Source organism: Dermacentor andersoni, chromosome 1, assembly GCF_023375885.2.
Source record: "Dermacentor andersoni chromosome 1, qqDerAnde1_hic_scaffold, whole genome shotgun sequence".
Lineage (NCBI taxonomy): Eukaryota > Metazoa > Arthropoda > Arachnida > Ixodida > Ixodidae > Dermacentor > Dermacentor andersoni.
Window position 1 is genome coordinate 300,390,229 of NC_092814.1, and position 11,651 is coordinate 300,401,879.

General features: G+C 47.8%; 1 protein-coding gene across 1 annotated transcript; it reads right to left on the reverse strand.

Moving 5' to 3' along the window:
- Nucleotides 1–2,351: 2,351 nt before the first annotated feature.
- On the reverse strand, nt 2,352–6,378 carry LOC126547621 (uncharacterized). Its single transcript, XM_050195517.2, has 4 exons — nt 5,821–6,378; nt 4,635–4,708; nt 3,582–3,668; nt 2,352–2,579 (listed from the first exon to the last, which is right to left on the reverse strand). Exons 1-4 carry the CDS (start codon nt 6,159–6,161, stop codon nt 2,458–2,460), a joined length of 624 nt encoding a protein of 207 aa, XP_050051474.2. The 5' UTR covers nt 6,162–6,378; the 3' UTR covers nt 2,352–2,457.
- Between the last annotated feature and the right edge of the window lie 5,273 nt (nt 6,379–11,651).

Below are 11,651 nucleotides of genomic sequence, written 5' to 3' on the forward strand. Positions count from 1 at the left end.
GCCTGTGCTACTTGGACGACGTTATAGTATACTCCCCAACATTCGCTACGCACCTCGAACGCCTCTCAGCAGTCCTGGACGTTTTTCGGCGAGCCGGTCTCCAACTCAACGCATCGAAGTGCCAATTCGGCCGTCGCCAGAGTACCGTCCTTGGACATCTCGTTGACGTGAACGGAGTGCAACCGGGCCCAGGCAAGATCCATGCTGTTACGCACTTCCCTGTTCCAAAGTGTGTCAAGGATGTGCGCAGCTTCATCGGCCTTTGCTCGTACTTCCGCCGTTTCGTGGAAAATTTCGCGGCCATAGCACAACCACTAACCGAGCTTTTGAAAAAAGGCGCCCCTTTCCAGTGGGACGATAACGAGGCCTCTGCATTCTCGCTTCTAATCGACCTTCTCACAACGCCTCCCGTTCTGGCCCATTTCGATCCTTCTGCGCCTACCGAAGTCCATACTGATGCCAGCGGTCACGGAATTGGCGCAGTACTGGCACAACGCCAGCGTGGCCACGACCGTGTTATCGCTTACGCCAGCAGGCTCCTCTCGCCCGCGGAGCGCAACTATTCCATCACTGAGCGTGAGTCTCTGGCCCTAGTTTGGGCGGTTGCGAAGTTCCGCCCATACTTATATGGCCGACCCTTTTCCGTTATCACAGACCATCACGCGCTTTGCTGGTTATGCTCATTGAAAGACCCTACAGGAAGACTTGGTCGCTGGGCCTTACGCCTCCAAGAATATTCGTTCTCTGTCATCTACAAATCTTGCCGACTACACAAGGACGCTGACTGCCTGTCTCGCTACCCGGTAGACGAACCTGACGACGCCGACAGTAGTACCGCCGACGGCATTTTCTCTGTGTCTGCCTTCGCTAACATCGCCGATGAGCAGTACCGAGACCTATCGCTGCGAGTACTCATCGAGCGTCTGCGCTCTACACCTATCGACGCATCCGTTCGCCGATATGTCCTCCAGGGCGGCATTCTGTACCGAAGGAGCTTCCTCCCTGATGGCCCTGATCTTCTTCTTGTAGTGCCAAAACATCTACGACAGACTGTGCTCTTTCAGATCCATGACGCACCCACTGCAGGACATCTTGGGGTAACCCGCACGCACGACCGCGTCCGCCGCCGCTTCTATTGGCCTGGTCTCGCCCGCTCCGTCCGACGCTATGTTGCTGCCTGTGATCGCTGCCAGCGTCGGAAAACACCTCAGGTGCTACCTTCCGGTCATCTCCAACCGATCACCGTCCCTGTGGAACCGTTCTTTCGTGTTGGATTAGACCTCCTCGGTCCCTTTCCCACGTCATCCTCTGGGAACAAATGGGTAGCCGTCGCAACTGATTACGCCACCCGATACGCCATCACGCGGGCTCTCCCTACCAGTTGCACCACTGACGTCGCGGACTTTCTCTTGCGTGACATTATCTTAGTGCATGGCGCCCCGCGACAGCTGCTTACTGACCGTGGTCGTAACTTCCTCTCGAAAGTTATCGCCGACATTGTGCGTTCCTGCTCTATTCAGCACAAGCTGACTACCTCATACCATCCTCAAACCAATGGCCTGACAGAGCGGTTAAACCGTACTCTTACCGACATGCTGTCCAAGTACGTTTCGAAGGACCACCACGATTGGGACGTTGCCCTTCCTTACGTCACATTTGCTTATAATTCTTCCCGGCACGACACCGCTGGATTTTCTCCATTTTATCTACTCTACGGTCGCGAACCGACCTTGCCCCTTGACACGGTACTTCCTCCTGCTGCGACCTCAACAACCGAGTATGCGCGCGACGCCATCGCCCTCGCCGACCATGCACGCCAGCTTGCCCGTGCTTGACTGACGGACTCGCAAACCACGCAGCAGCGTCAGTACAACGCCCGCCACCGTGACGTACAGTTTTCGCCTGGTGCACTCGTGCTTCTGTGGTCGCCCTCTCGTCACGTCGGACTTTCAGAAAAGCTCCTTTCGCGTTACACAGGGCCCTACCGCGTGCTGCGCCAGGTGACGCCTGTGACGTACGAAATTGCTCCTGTCAGCTCAACCTCGTCATCTACTCTGGCATCTAGTGATGTCGTGCACGTCAGTAGGCTCAAGACCTACTACACTGCTTCAGAGTCCGGCCTTTAGTCGCTCCGGGACGGCGCTTTTGCCGCCGGGGGTAGGGCTACGGGATAGTATTTCCAATGACGAAGAGCCGAGCAGTAAGAAGACGACGACGACGATTGGAAGCTAGCGCGAGCTGTTGCCTCTTGGCCAACTGCGCCGTATTGCCTTCTAAATATACTTGTAAATAGCTTTTCGTCGGTGTCTTCCTACGTAACAATATCATGACAACGATGAACAAGCAGCGGGTATGAATCCTGAATCCTTTTATTTGCAAGTATACAGAAACAGACTTAACGGCAGATATCTGTGCGACATTACGCCATGCGTGCTGAACACGAGCTCTCGACCATTGTTAGGTGCATTGTTCGCTGTCGTACAGCTTGTACTTCTCTGACCCGCACTGTTGGTCATAGTATTGCAGGCATTCGTCGGACACGGAATCCTTGGGGTCTACCTTTACCCACAAGATGCATTCTGCAGAAGAAAAAGAAATAAGGAATTGTGGGAGGGGCTGAAACTATATCGAAGCCCGTTAAAGGCTAACTGAAGCGAAATTTCGGACAGCTTGAAAAGCCCAGTTTTTAGATAGTGCACGCTCGACCAAATAGTAATCACTTTGACGCATGTTTCAAATTCAGGTAATTCCTCTTAATGTAGTTCTGCTCACTGACCGCCTTACTTTGTTTCTGCCAGGAAACAAAAAAACGTGCGACGACATCGATAAAAAATTTCATTCTGAGGCTTCACGAGCCAAAACCACGATCTCATTATGAGGCACGCCGTAGTGGGGGACTCTGGAAATTTGGACCACCGTGCACCTAAATCTAAGTACACGGATATTTTTACATTTCGCCCCCATCGAAATGCGGCCGCCGTGGCCGGGACTTGACCCCGCGACTTTGTGCTTTAGAAACCCAACACGATCAGCACTAGATGACACCGATATGAATGATGAAGAGCGTGAACAGACAGAGCGATAAGTGGAGTGGAACGCTTGCTCACATCTGCGCGAAAGAAACACAAAGAGTCGCAAAATAAATATATGTGTCAGTTCTGAAGCTGCTACAACTAGAGCGATATGTTAACGCACAGGAAACCGCCATATCTCAATATGTGTGTAATGTCGACATCTGACACGAGGGCCTCGAGGCGATAGTTCTTGGATGCCCTGGTCGTTCACTATGCTGCGCATGGATGCATCCTATGGAATGAATCTTTATGGTGATTGTTATTGCAGCTGACAAGCTACATTCCCAGAAATACAATAGTTCCAAGCGGTTTCGCGCTACAGATGAGCAAATGTGCTCTACTTACGTTCACCGATGGGGGCGGAACGCGAAAACACCCGTGTGCTTAGATTTAGGTGCACGTCAAAGAACCCCAGGTGGCCTAAATTTCCGGAGTCCTCCACTGCGGCGTGCCTCATAATCAGAAAGTGGTTTTGGCATGTAAAACCCCATTATTATTATTACTTACGTTCAGTGCCGGAAAGCGGAAATCGACCGCCAAAGCAGCTGTGGCCGTCAAAGAAAAGCATCTGAGCCGTTCCAGGCGTCTCGCTCTCTGAAAGGGAGACGAACGTTTCAGTGTACAGGAGCTGAATGAAACCACGCCATGAAATCCGCTATAGTGCACAGGTCTCATTAAGGCACACAGTGCCTTCCAATTAAAAACAGGCGCTAGACTCGCGCTGGCACCAATCTATTCTACGTATAAAGTGTTGGACATAAAAAGTCAACAAGTGGCAGCTCGTGGGTCGGATGTGGCTCACGAGCAACGCCTGGCGCCCGGCATGGACCCATATAGGCTACACCTGCAGCCCATGTCACGTTTTCCGAGATGCAGACTCGAAGTCCACCCGGCGGTTTTTATTTCAAGACGGATCAGAAACACTGCGTATAAATCTTCCACGCTTCACCTTCAGATAAGAGGTACCTTCGTCGTAACGAAAGTCGTCATGAACTTGCAAGTACACAACGGTATACCCAATGCTGCTGGGCAGCGCTCGAAGTAACCCCGTAAATTTGTGTCAGATACTGAAACATGTCGAAACATGTGCGACGATAATTTTTGCTCAGAACAGACACGGCTTCATTATGTTATCGAGCTAATTTGGAGAAAAAATACTCGATGGAAGTGACTGAAGCTTAACTATAGCTACTCGTGGCTGTTGTATCATGGGGAAGAAAATTGGGGAAAACATAATCGCTGGGGATAAAAAAGAGGCAATGGAACACACACGCGAACAAAAGTTGGCATCAGAAAAAAAAAATAAATAAATAAAATCTAGCATTGTGGTGAAACGTGGAAAATTTTTGATGCATTGCATTGGTTCATACGCCCACTTTGGCAGTATACCACTTGATTTTATCTGGCATGCCCAGGCTGCCAAAAAGAAAGGATCGTTGCACCATTGGTCTCCAAACTTGCTCGAAACTGTATATTTTACTATGGGGAAATACGGAAATGAGATTACGAGATAATAAGCGATTTAAAAAAGAATGTGCGTGTATTGTTGCATAGCCTTACCTTCGCAAGGGCCGAAGGGGAACTTTCCAGAATCGGATGCAGTAATATTGACGCAGTAGGCACGTGTATACCCGCTGGTTGGCGAGAAAAAAACGGAGATAGAATTGAAGAGTCACAAGCCCACCAAACAGCCTTTTAGCGTACACGTTAAGTAAAGCTTAACTAAATAAAGTGTTAACGATGCTCATGTACGGAGAGAGCCTAGGTTTGAAAGGAAACTTTGAGCCTAGGTTTTTTTTTTCGGGGGGGGGGGGGGGGGAGGGGGTTGATTCGCCGCAAGGAGAGAGAAGGGTAAGAGGGAAAACATTAGCGTCCAGTGTCCGACCGTGAGCGCCGGTCTGCAGCCGCAACTGCGGCAGTGACCTGCCGAGTTAGACAAAGACAATTTGTGTTTCCCGAGTCTGTATTTTTGATGCACCTGCCGCTCTGGCCAACGAACGGCTTGCTGCAGGTCAAGGGCACACACCACAGAGATCTTCCACGAAGCGCAATGCTTCCTGTGCTTTATTAGATAGCCGCTTTCGCTATGCTAAAAGGGGGCTCCAATTCTCTTCCTCACACGCAAGCACAACTGTGAAAGCGTATTTGGCGTGGTGAAGGCTGTCTTGGCACCGTAGCTATATACTAGATAAAGCTTGAAAAAGGTTTAATATAAATCACATCGAAATTTGTAGCCACCATAGCAGTTCAAGAATGAATAATCGAGTATACAATGCAAGGTCACGGTTAACTCAAAAACCACTTTCTTTTTCTTTTCTTTTTTCTTGGGGAATGGGCGAGTTTTAATGTCGTGAACAGCTTTGTGTCATTTGCAGTAAAAACGGCTGACACTTCGCCACTTCGCTCCCAAACGCGGAAGGCGTGTATAGCTCTGGCATAGTGGTAGCAATGCCGTCTTGTCTTGGTTAGGGATGATTATGTTACTTTTCTAATATCGCGTGAAATAGCAAGTGTATATTGTGCTGCCTGATTTACCCATCTACACCGCCACTAATTCTAAATGACACCTCTTTCCCCATATAACAGCGCGAACTTGAAAGTGAAGCTCGCTGCGGTGACGTGCGTCCGCTCCGAGACTGGTGTATATTAGTCAGGAACACTAATTCCGTCATATATTCCGTCAGGAATGCTAACGATGGACGTTCTCAATATCGTCATAACAAAGGAAAAAAGTGGACCAACGCACTTGGACTGGTCATCTTTGCCCTGGTAATGGAAAACGAACACGGCTCGGTCTTCCTCGGGGATGAACACTGGACGCTCAGCTGTCATGCACCTCTCACTCGGATCATCGACCGAGCTGAAGTAGGCGACGGTGTCTTGCATTGTTGCCACTGCTAGTAGCAAACTTGCCGTGTCATCCTGAAATAAATATTTACAGGAAGTACGGATATGTACGAATATGTACAGGAATGGAATTCCTGTTTTAAATGTGATAGCATTCATTCCGCCCACCGTGCGCGTCTCGTGTACCACAAAAATATCTGCGAAGTTTAGCGATAAAGTCCTCTGATCAGCACTGCTCATTCGTGAAGGCGGGAGCACGCTGACTAATAAGGTTTATTCATTTATTATGGCATTATAAATGTTGGCAACAAATAGATAACCGGCTTCTCCCCAACGTCGCAATGTTGTGGGAGTGAAGGGATGATGCGAGGTGAAGTGCATCCTTACAGATATTAGGCAGTTTACCGCGCGCTGGGCAGTCATGGGCATCTAATGAAATGGCCTTCAAGACGTGAGAGCGCGCGCCGCCCGATCACGGAGGCCTTGCAAAGAGCATCACGGCGCTGGAATTTCTGATTTCGCCGGCTACTTGCCTCAAGCGGTGAGTGAATATATTAGAAGTGTAGCATCGGTATCGACGCACGACAAATATAGTTGTTTAATTATGACGGGTCAAACGTGGTACGAACGAGAAAAATACAAAGAGGAAAAATACGACGTGCATTATGAACCGAACCCGTTTCATCTGCGAGAGTTCAAGTGGGAACGAAGAGGGAACGAAGTGGTGTAACGCAGTTTATACATTGCGGCCTCTCGGCAACATGACGGGAATGTAGCAGAAGCGGATGCCACGTAACGTCAGGCACATCGTACGATATGTACTGCAGCCTAATTAGCGCCCCAGTCAACAGAGCTGTTCAGCGTCTAGTGATCGCCAGGTTTGACGACCTTGGCGACATCAGTGCAAGCGTCTTATATTTTAATCTGGCACCCCTAGAACAGTAAATGTTACTACCAGAGCGCCACTCGCCCTTGTGTGCTTGTACCGGGTGTTTCAGCGAACACTTTCAAAAATTTCTAAAAGTTGACTGTTGCAGACAGCACAATTGTTGTTCATTAGCTTGTCTACTCGAAGAGGCGGACATTACTTGCACAAAAAAAATTGAAATGCATAAGCTACTAATTACACCCGCCGGGGTTGCTCAGTGGCTATGGTGCTGGGCTGCTGAGCACGAGGTCGCGGGATCGAATCCCGGCCACGGCGGCCGCATTTCGATGGGGGCGAAATGCGATAACACCCGTGTACTTAGATTTAGGTGCACGTTAAAGAACCCCAGGTGGTCGAAATTCCCTGAGTCCTCCACTACGGCGTGCCTCATAATCAGAAAGTGGTTTTGGCACGTTAAACCTCATAATTTAATTTTAAGCTACTAATGAACAAAAATCCCCTAATTAAGTTCTTAACTAATTATCTTATGGCCCATATTGCAAAATACAAATTCTAGCCATGTAGTTGACAAGGCGGATCCGCTGGAAAGAAATTCTCAGGATGACGCCAGTTCAGAGATATTACTCGTAATTCTCGAACTTTGTGGAGAAATGCATTGGCGTTCCAGTTACATTCTCAACAAAGCGTAGTTTTATGCATTTAAGGAAAAACAAACACATGCCCCATCTTCTTGCGAATATTTGCTCTGGCATGATTATATCCTATACTAATCCAGGTACAAACAAATTAGGAAGACCCACTAAGCTTCAACAAGACACTCCCTCACCAGAACAGGAATTGGCCTCCCTAGTGCAGTATTCGGCCACTCACTCCCAAATGACTTCCTCAATTACCCAATGGCCCTCAGTCCCCAGCAGCTGCGGAGCACTTGACCAAAGCGGCGGTCAGACCTGTAACGCAGCAGAGGGTGCTAGGAATCTCTGGACCCGGCCAGGCCGCGAATGGAAACGGACCGTTGCAACGTTTAACACCCGAACCCTCTCGGGTGAAGCTAGCCTAGCAGGACTCTATGAGGAACTATCAAGCATTGTTTGCGATAGCATTGCCCTTAGTGAGGCTAGAAGAACTGGTGAAGCTTATACAGTGCTGACAAATGACCACGTCCTCTGCTATAGAGGACAACCAGATAATAAGCAGTTCGGGGTAGGATTCCTAATCCATAATGACATAGCGGGCAACATTGACGAATTCTACAGCATTAATGAGAGGGTAGCTGTCGTCGTAATAAAGCTAAATAGGAGGTATAGAATAAAGGTAGTACACACCTACGCTCCAACCTCCAGTCACGATGTTGAAGAAGTAGAACAGTTTTATGAAGGTGTTGAATTAGCGATGCGAAAAGTGCAAACTCAGTATACTGTAGTCATGGGCTACTTCAATGCAAAAGTGGGGATAAAGCAGGCTGGTGAACAATCAATTGGCAACTACGGCGTGGATTATAGGAACATTGAGGAGAGATGTTGGTAGAATTCGCAGAAGTGAATAAGCTGCGAATAATGAAAGCTTTCTTCAGGAAGCGTTGGAACAAAAAGTGGACCTGGAAAAGCCCTAATGAGCAAACAAGAAATGAAATTGGTTTCATACTTTCTGCTGATTCCACAATAGTGCAGGATGTAGAAGTTTTAAGTAGGGTAAAGGTGCAGTGATTATAGGTTAGTGAGGGCTAGGATTAACCTCAATTTGAAGAAAGGATAAAATTAGTCAAGAAGAAATAGGCCAACCTAGACGCAGTAAGGGTAAAAGCAGACCAATTCGGGTTGGCACTTTCAAACGAATTTGCAGCCTTAACACAGAGAGATGAGGATGACATAGACGCAATGAATGAAACCTTAACTAAGCTGGCTTCAGAAGCAGTATTTGAAGAGGGTGGTAAGGCCCCAAGGCAACCAGTAGGTAAGCTCTCCCAATTACAAAGGACCTAATAAAGAAACAACAAAGAATGAAAATGTCGAACTCAAGAGATCAAATAGAATTCGCGGAACTGTACAAACTAATCAATAAGGAGAAAATAAGGGATACTCTAAATTATAACGTGAGAAAGACAGAGGAAACAGTATATAAATGGACGCAGCCTGAAAACAGTGAGAAGGAAACTAAGCATCGCACAAAACAAGATGTAGGCACTTAAAGATAGACAGAGTAATATCATCAGCAATCTCAAAGATATAGTAAAGCAGCGGAAGAATTCTATACTGACCTGTACAATACCCGAAGCAGAAACGATACCTCCGTTCAAAGTTCACGGTTTATAACGGTTCCACGCGGTTGAATAAGACGCTAAAGGGCGATAACGGCTAATAGTGATTGCAACGTCATCAGCACACCTGTTTGCCTACGTAGCGTCGCCGCTTCGTAACGTACGGCGATACATTCAAAAGGTGCTGGTCGCGAATCTAACAGAGAAATCTAACGGCCATAGACATGACCTAGAAATGTCTGACTTGGACTATCTTCTAGTAGAACTAATTCTATAAAGGGTAGGCATACCCGCCACATTCGTACTTAATGTATACAGCAACCCAAAGGGAGGACATCCTACCATTATTGAAGCAAAAATTTCTAAACATAATCCACTAGTCCTAGTCGGCGAATTTAATGCACAACACATGGCCTGGGTAAACAGAGCCAATAAGAAGAAAGGCACGCACCTCTGGAATTACGTCCAAGATGCGCGCCTTACGCTACACACAGACCCAGTCACCCCTACTAGATTTGGCAGGAGCATACAAGTTAACACATCTCCGGACCTGACGCTCACAAAGTATATAGTGGAAGTGAAATGACAGAACACCATGAATAACCTAAGTAGTGACCACTACATAGTGGCAACTACTATAACTGCCAAAAACCTCAGAGGTACAGGCAGGAAACTGGTCCAAATTACGGACTGGGGCAAATGCAGACAACGCAGAGATGAAAACGCACGGAATTAGAGAAGCAAACTAGAGGGGTAGATCAAAGACTTCATCGATGATGTTAAAACAGTAATCAAATCAATTGCATCCTCGGAGGCACCACATCTATGGACAGTCGGCTGCTACATATGTAGGAAGCATACGACAGTCTGCAGGGAAGGTGGCAAACGCAGATACTAAATCGGCCACTGCGCATTAAAATTGCGAAGCTGTCCAAAGAGATAGAAGATTATGCACAACAGCTTTCCAGGCAACAATGAAGCCAAGTCTGCGGCGACCAAATGAGTGGCAAACTTGGACTCAAGGATACTCGGCACTTCCTCAGACACCTGCTGGATCTAGAGAACAGCAAAATAGCGCAGAGTAAAGAGATTATTAGTCTAGTGCATGATCAAGCACTCACGGATAAAGAACTCGTCGAGGAACTCAGACACCGATACGCAGACACATCAAAGTCTCTTTGCCGAGCTACTAGGAAACCCCGAACCACAAACCGGACGAGGACATCGAAGAGTCTGAAATGTGGGCTGTGCTTCAGACTCCGGACCTCCTCAGCTCCAGGCACGCACGGGATTACGAACAAATCACCCCGAAACTTAGATGATGCCTCGATTGAAGCAAGTACTAAATACTTTAACGAATGTTGGGAAAGAGGGGAACTCCCCTCATCTTGGAGGCATGCAAAGATAGTATTCATCCCGAAACCGGCAAAGAAGCTTGACTTGCAGAACCGCGATGTTCTGCAAGTCAAGTCTGTATCTCTCACTTTCTGCTTAGGCAAAGTGCTAGAGCACGTAATTCTAAGAAGGCTGCAGAGCCACATGGATGACAGGAATTAGTTCCCGCACGCCATGACTGGCTTTACAGCAAATGTATAAACACAAAGCATCATACTGCGACTCTCAGAAGAGGTTTTACATCACAGAGAAAGAACTACAGCTGTCCTAGCCCTAGATCTAACAAAAGCCTTTGACAACATTACGCATGAAGCACTCATGCTTGCGTTGCAAAAACTCAATGTCGGACACAACACTTGCAATTATACCAAAGCCTTCCTCTCCGACGGGGCTGCCGAACTCCAACTAGGCTCCGTCGCATCTTCCACATTGAAACTTGCCAGCAAGGCAACCCCACTGGGATCAGTACTATCCCCTTTCCTATTTAACATCTCGCTTAAACCGCGCTTAGCACAATTGCTGGTTTTAGGCACTGACGATATCACATTCTGGGCTAATACCGGAAGCGACAGTGAGATAGAGGAAACACTACAAGCACGAGCAGAGTGGTATATCATGTGAATTAAATAGGTATCTCATGCTGCCCCCCAAAAGTCTGAACTGGTGATTATAAGGGCTCAACCACAAGCTCAAGAACACCTCACCCGGACATCATGCGACGGTAGGTGGCACATACGCACAAGTGCAGACCCTTAAAATCCTGGGGATGCACGTACAAAACAACGGAAAGAAGGTAGTCACACTCAGCAAAATCATAGGGTTCGTTAGCCAAACAAACAGGCTATTTAGGCGAGCAGCAAACAAACATAAAGGCATGAAAGATGCGAATCTCTGGCAACTTTTCCAAGCCTTCGTCCTGGGCCGGATAGTATATTCCCTTCCTTACCTGCACCCCTACCCGGCTGAAAAGCAGGAAATCGATTGCCTAATTACACAATCAAATCAGACCTTCACCGCCCTAGATATTCGGCTTATGAGAAGCTCCTAGAATTGAGAATCCACAATACCCTAGAGGAGCTCGCCGAGGCACACTAACTGGCATGGCTGGAGATCCTATCCAAAACTGAAGTATTAAGACACTTACTGGAGGATCCGATATGGATCCACACATACTTCAATGTGCAAACTC

Excerpts from the sequence above, each read along its gene's own strand:
- LOC126547621 (XM_050195517.2), bottom strand. The coding sequence starts at position 6,161 with ATGAGCAGTGCTGATCAGAGGACTTTATCGCTAAACTTCGCAGATATT. Across the intron at positions 4,709-5,820 it reads GGCAAAGATGACCAGTCCAA|CGGGTATACACGTGCCTACT; the intron begins GTGCGTTGGTCC and ends CTCGCCAACCAG. Across the intron at positions 2,580-3,581 it reads TCCGCTTTCCGGCACTGAAC|AATGCATCTTGTGGGTAAAG; the intron begins GTAAGTAATAAT and ends TTTCTTCTGCAG.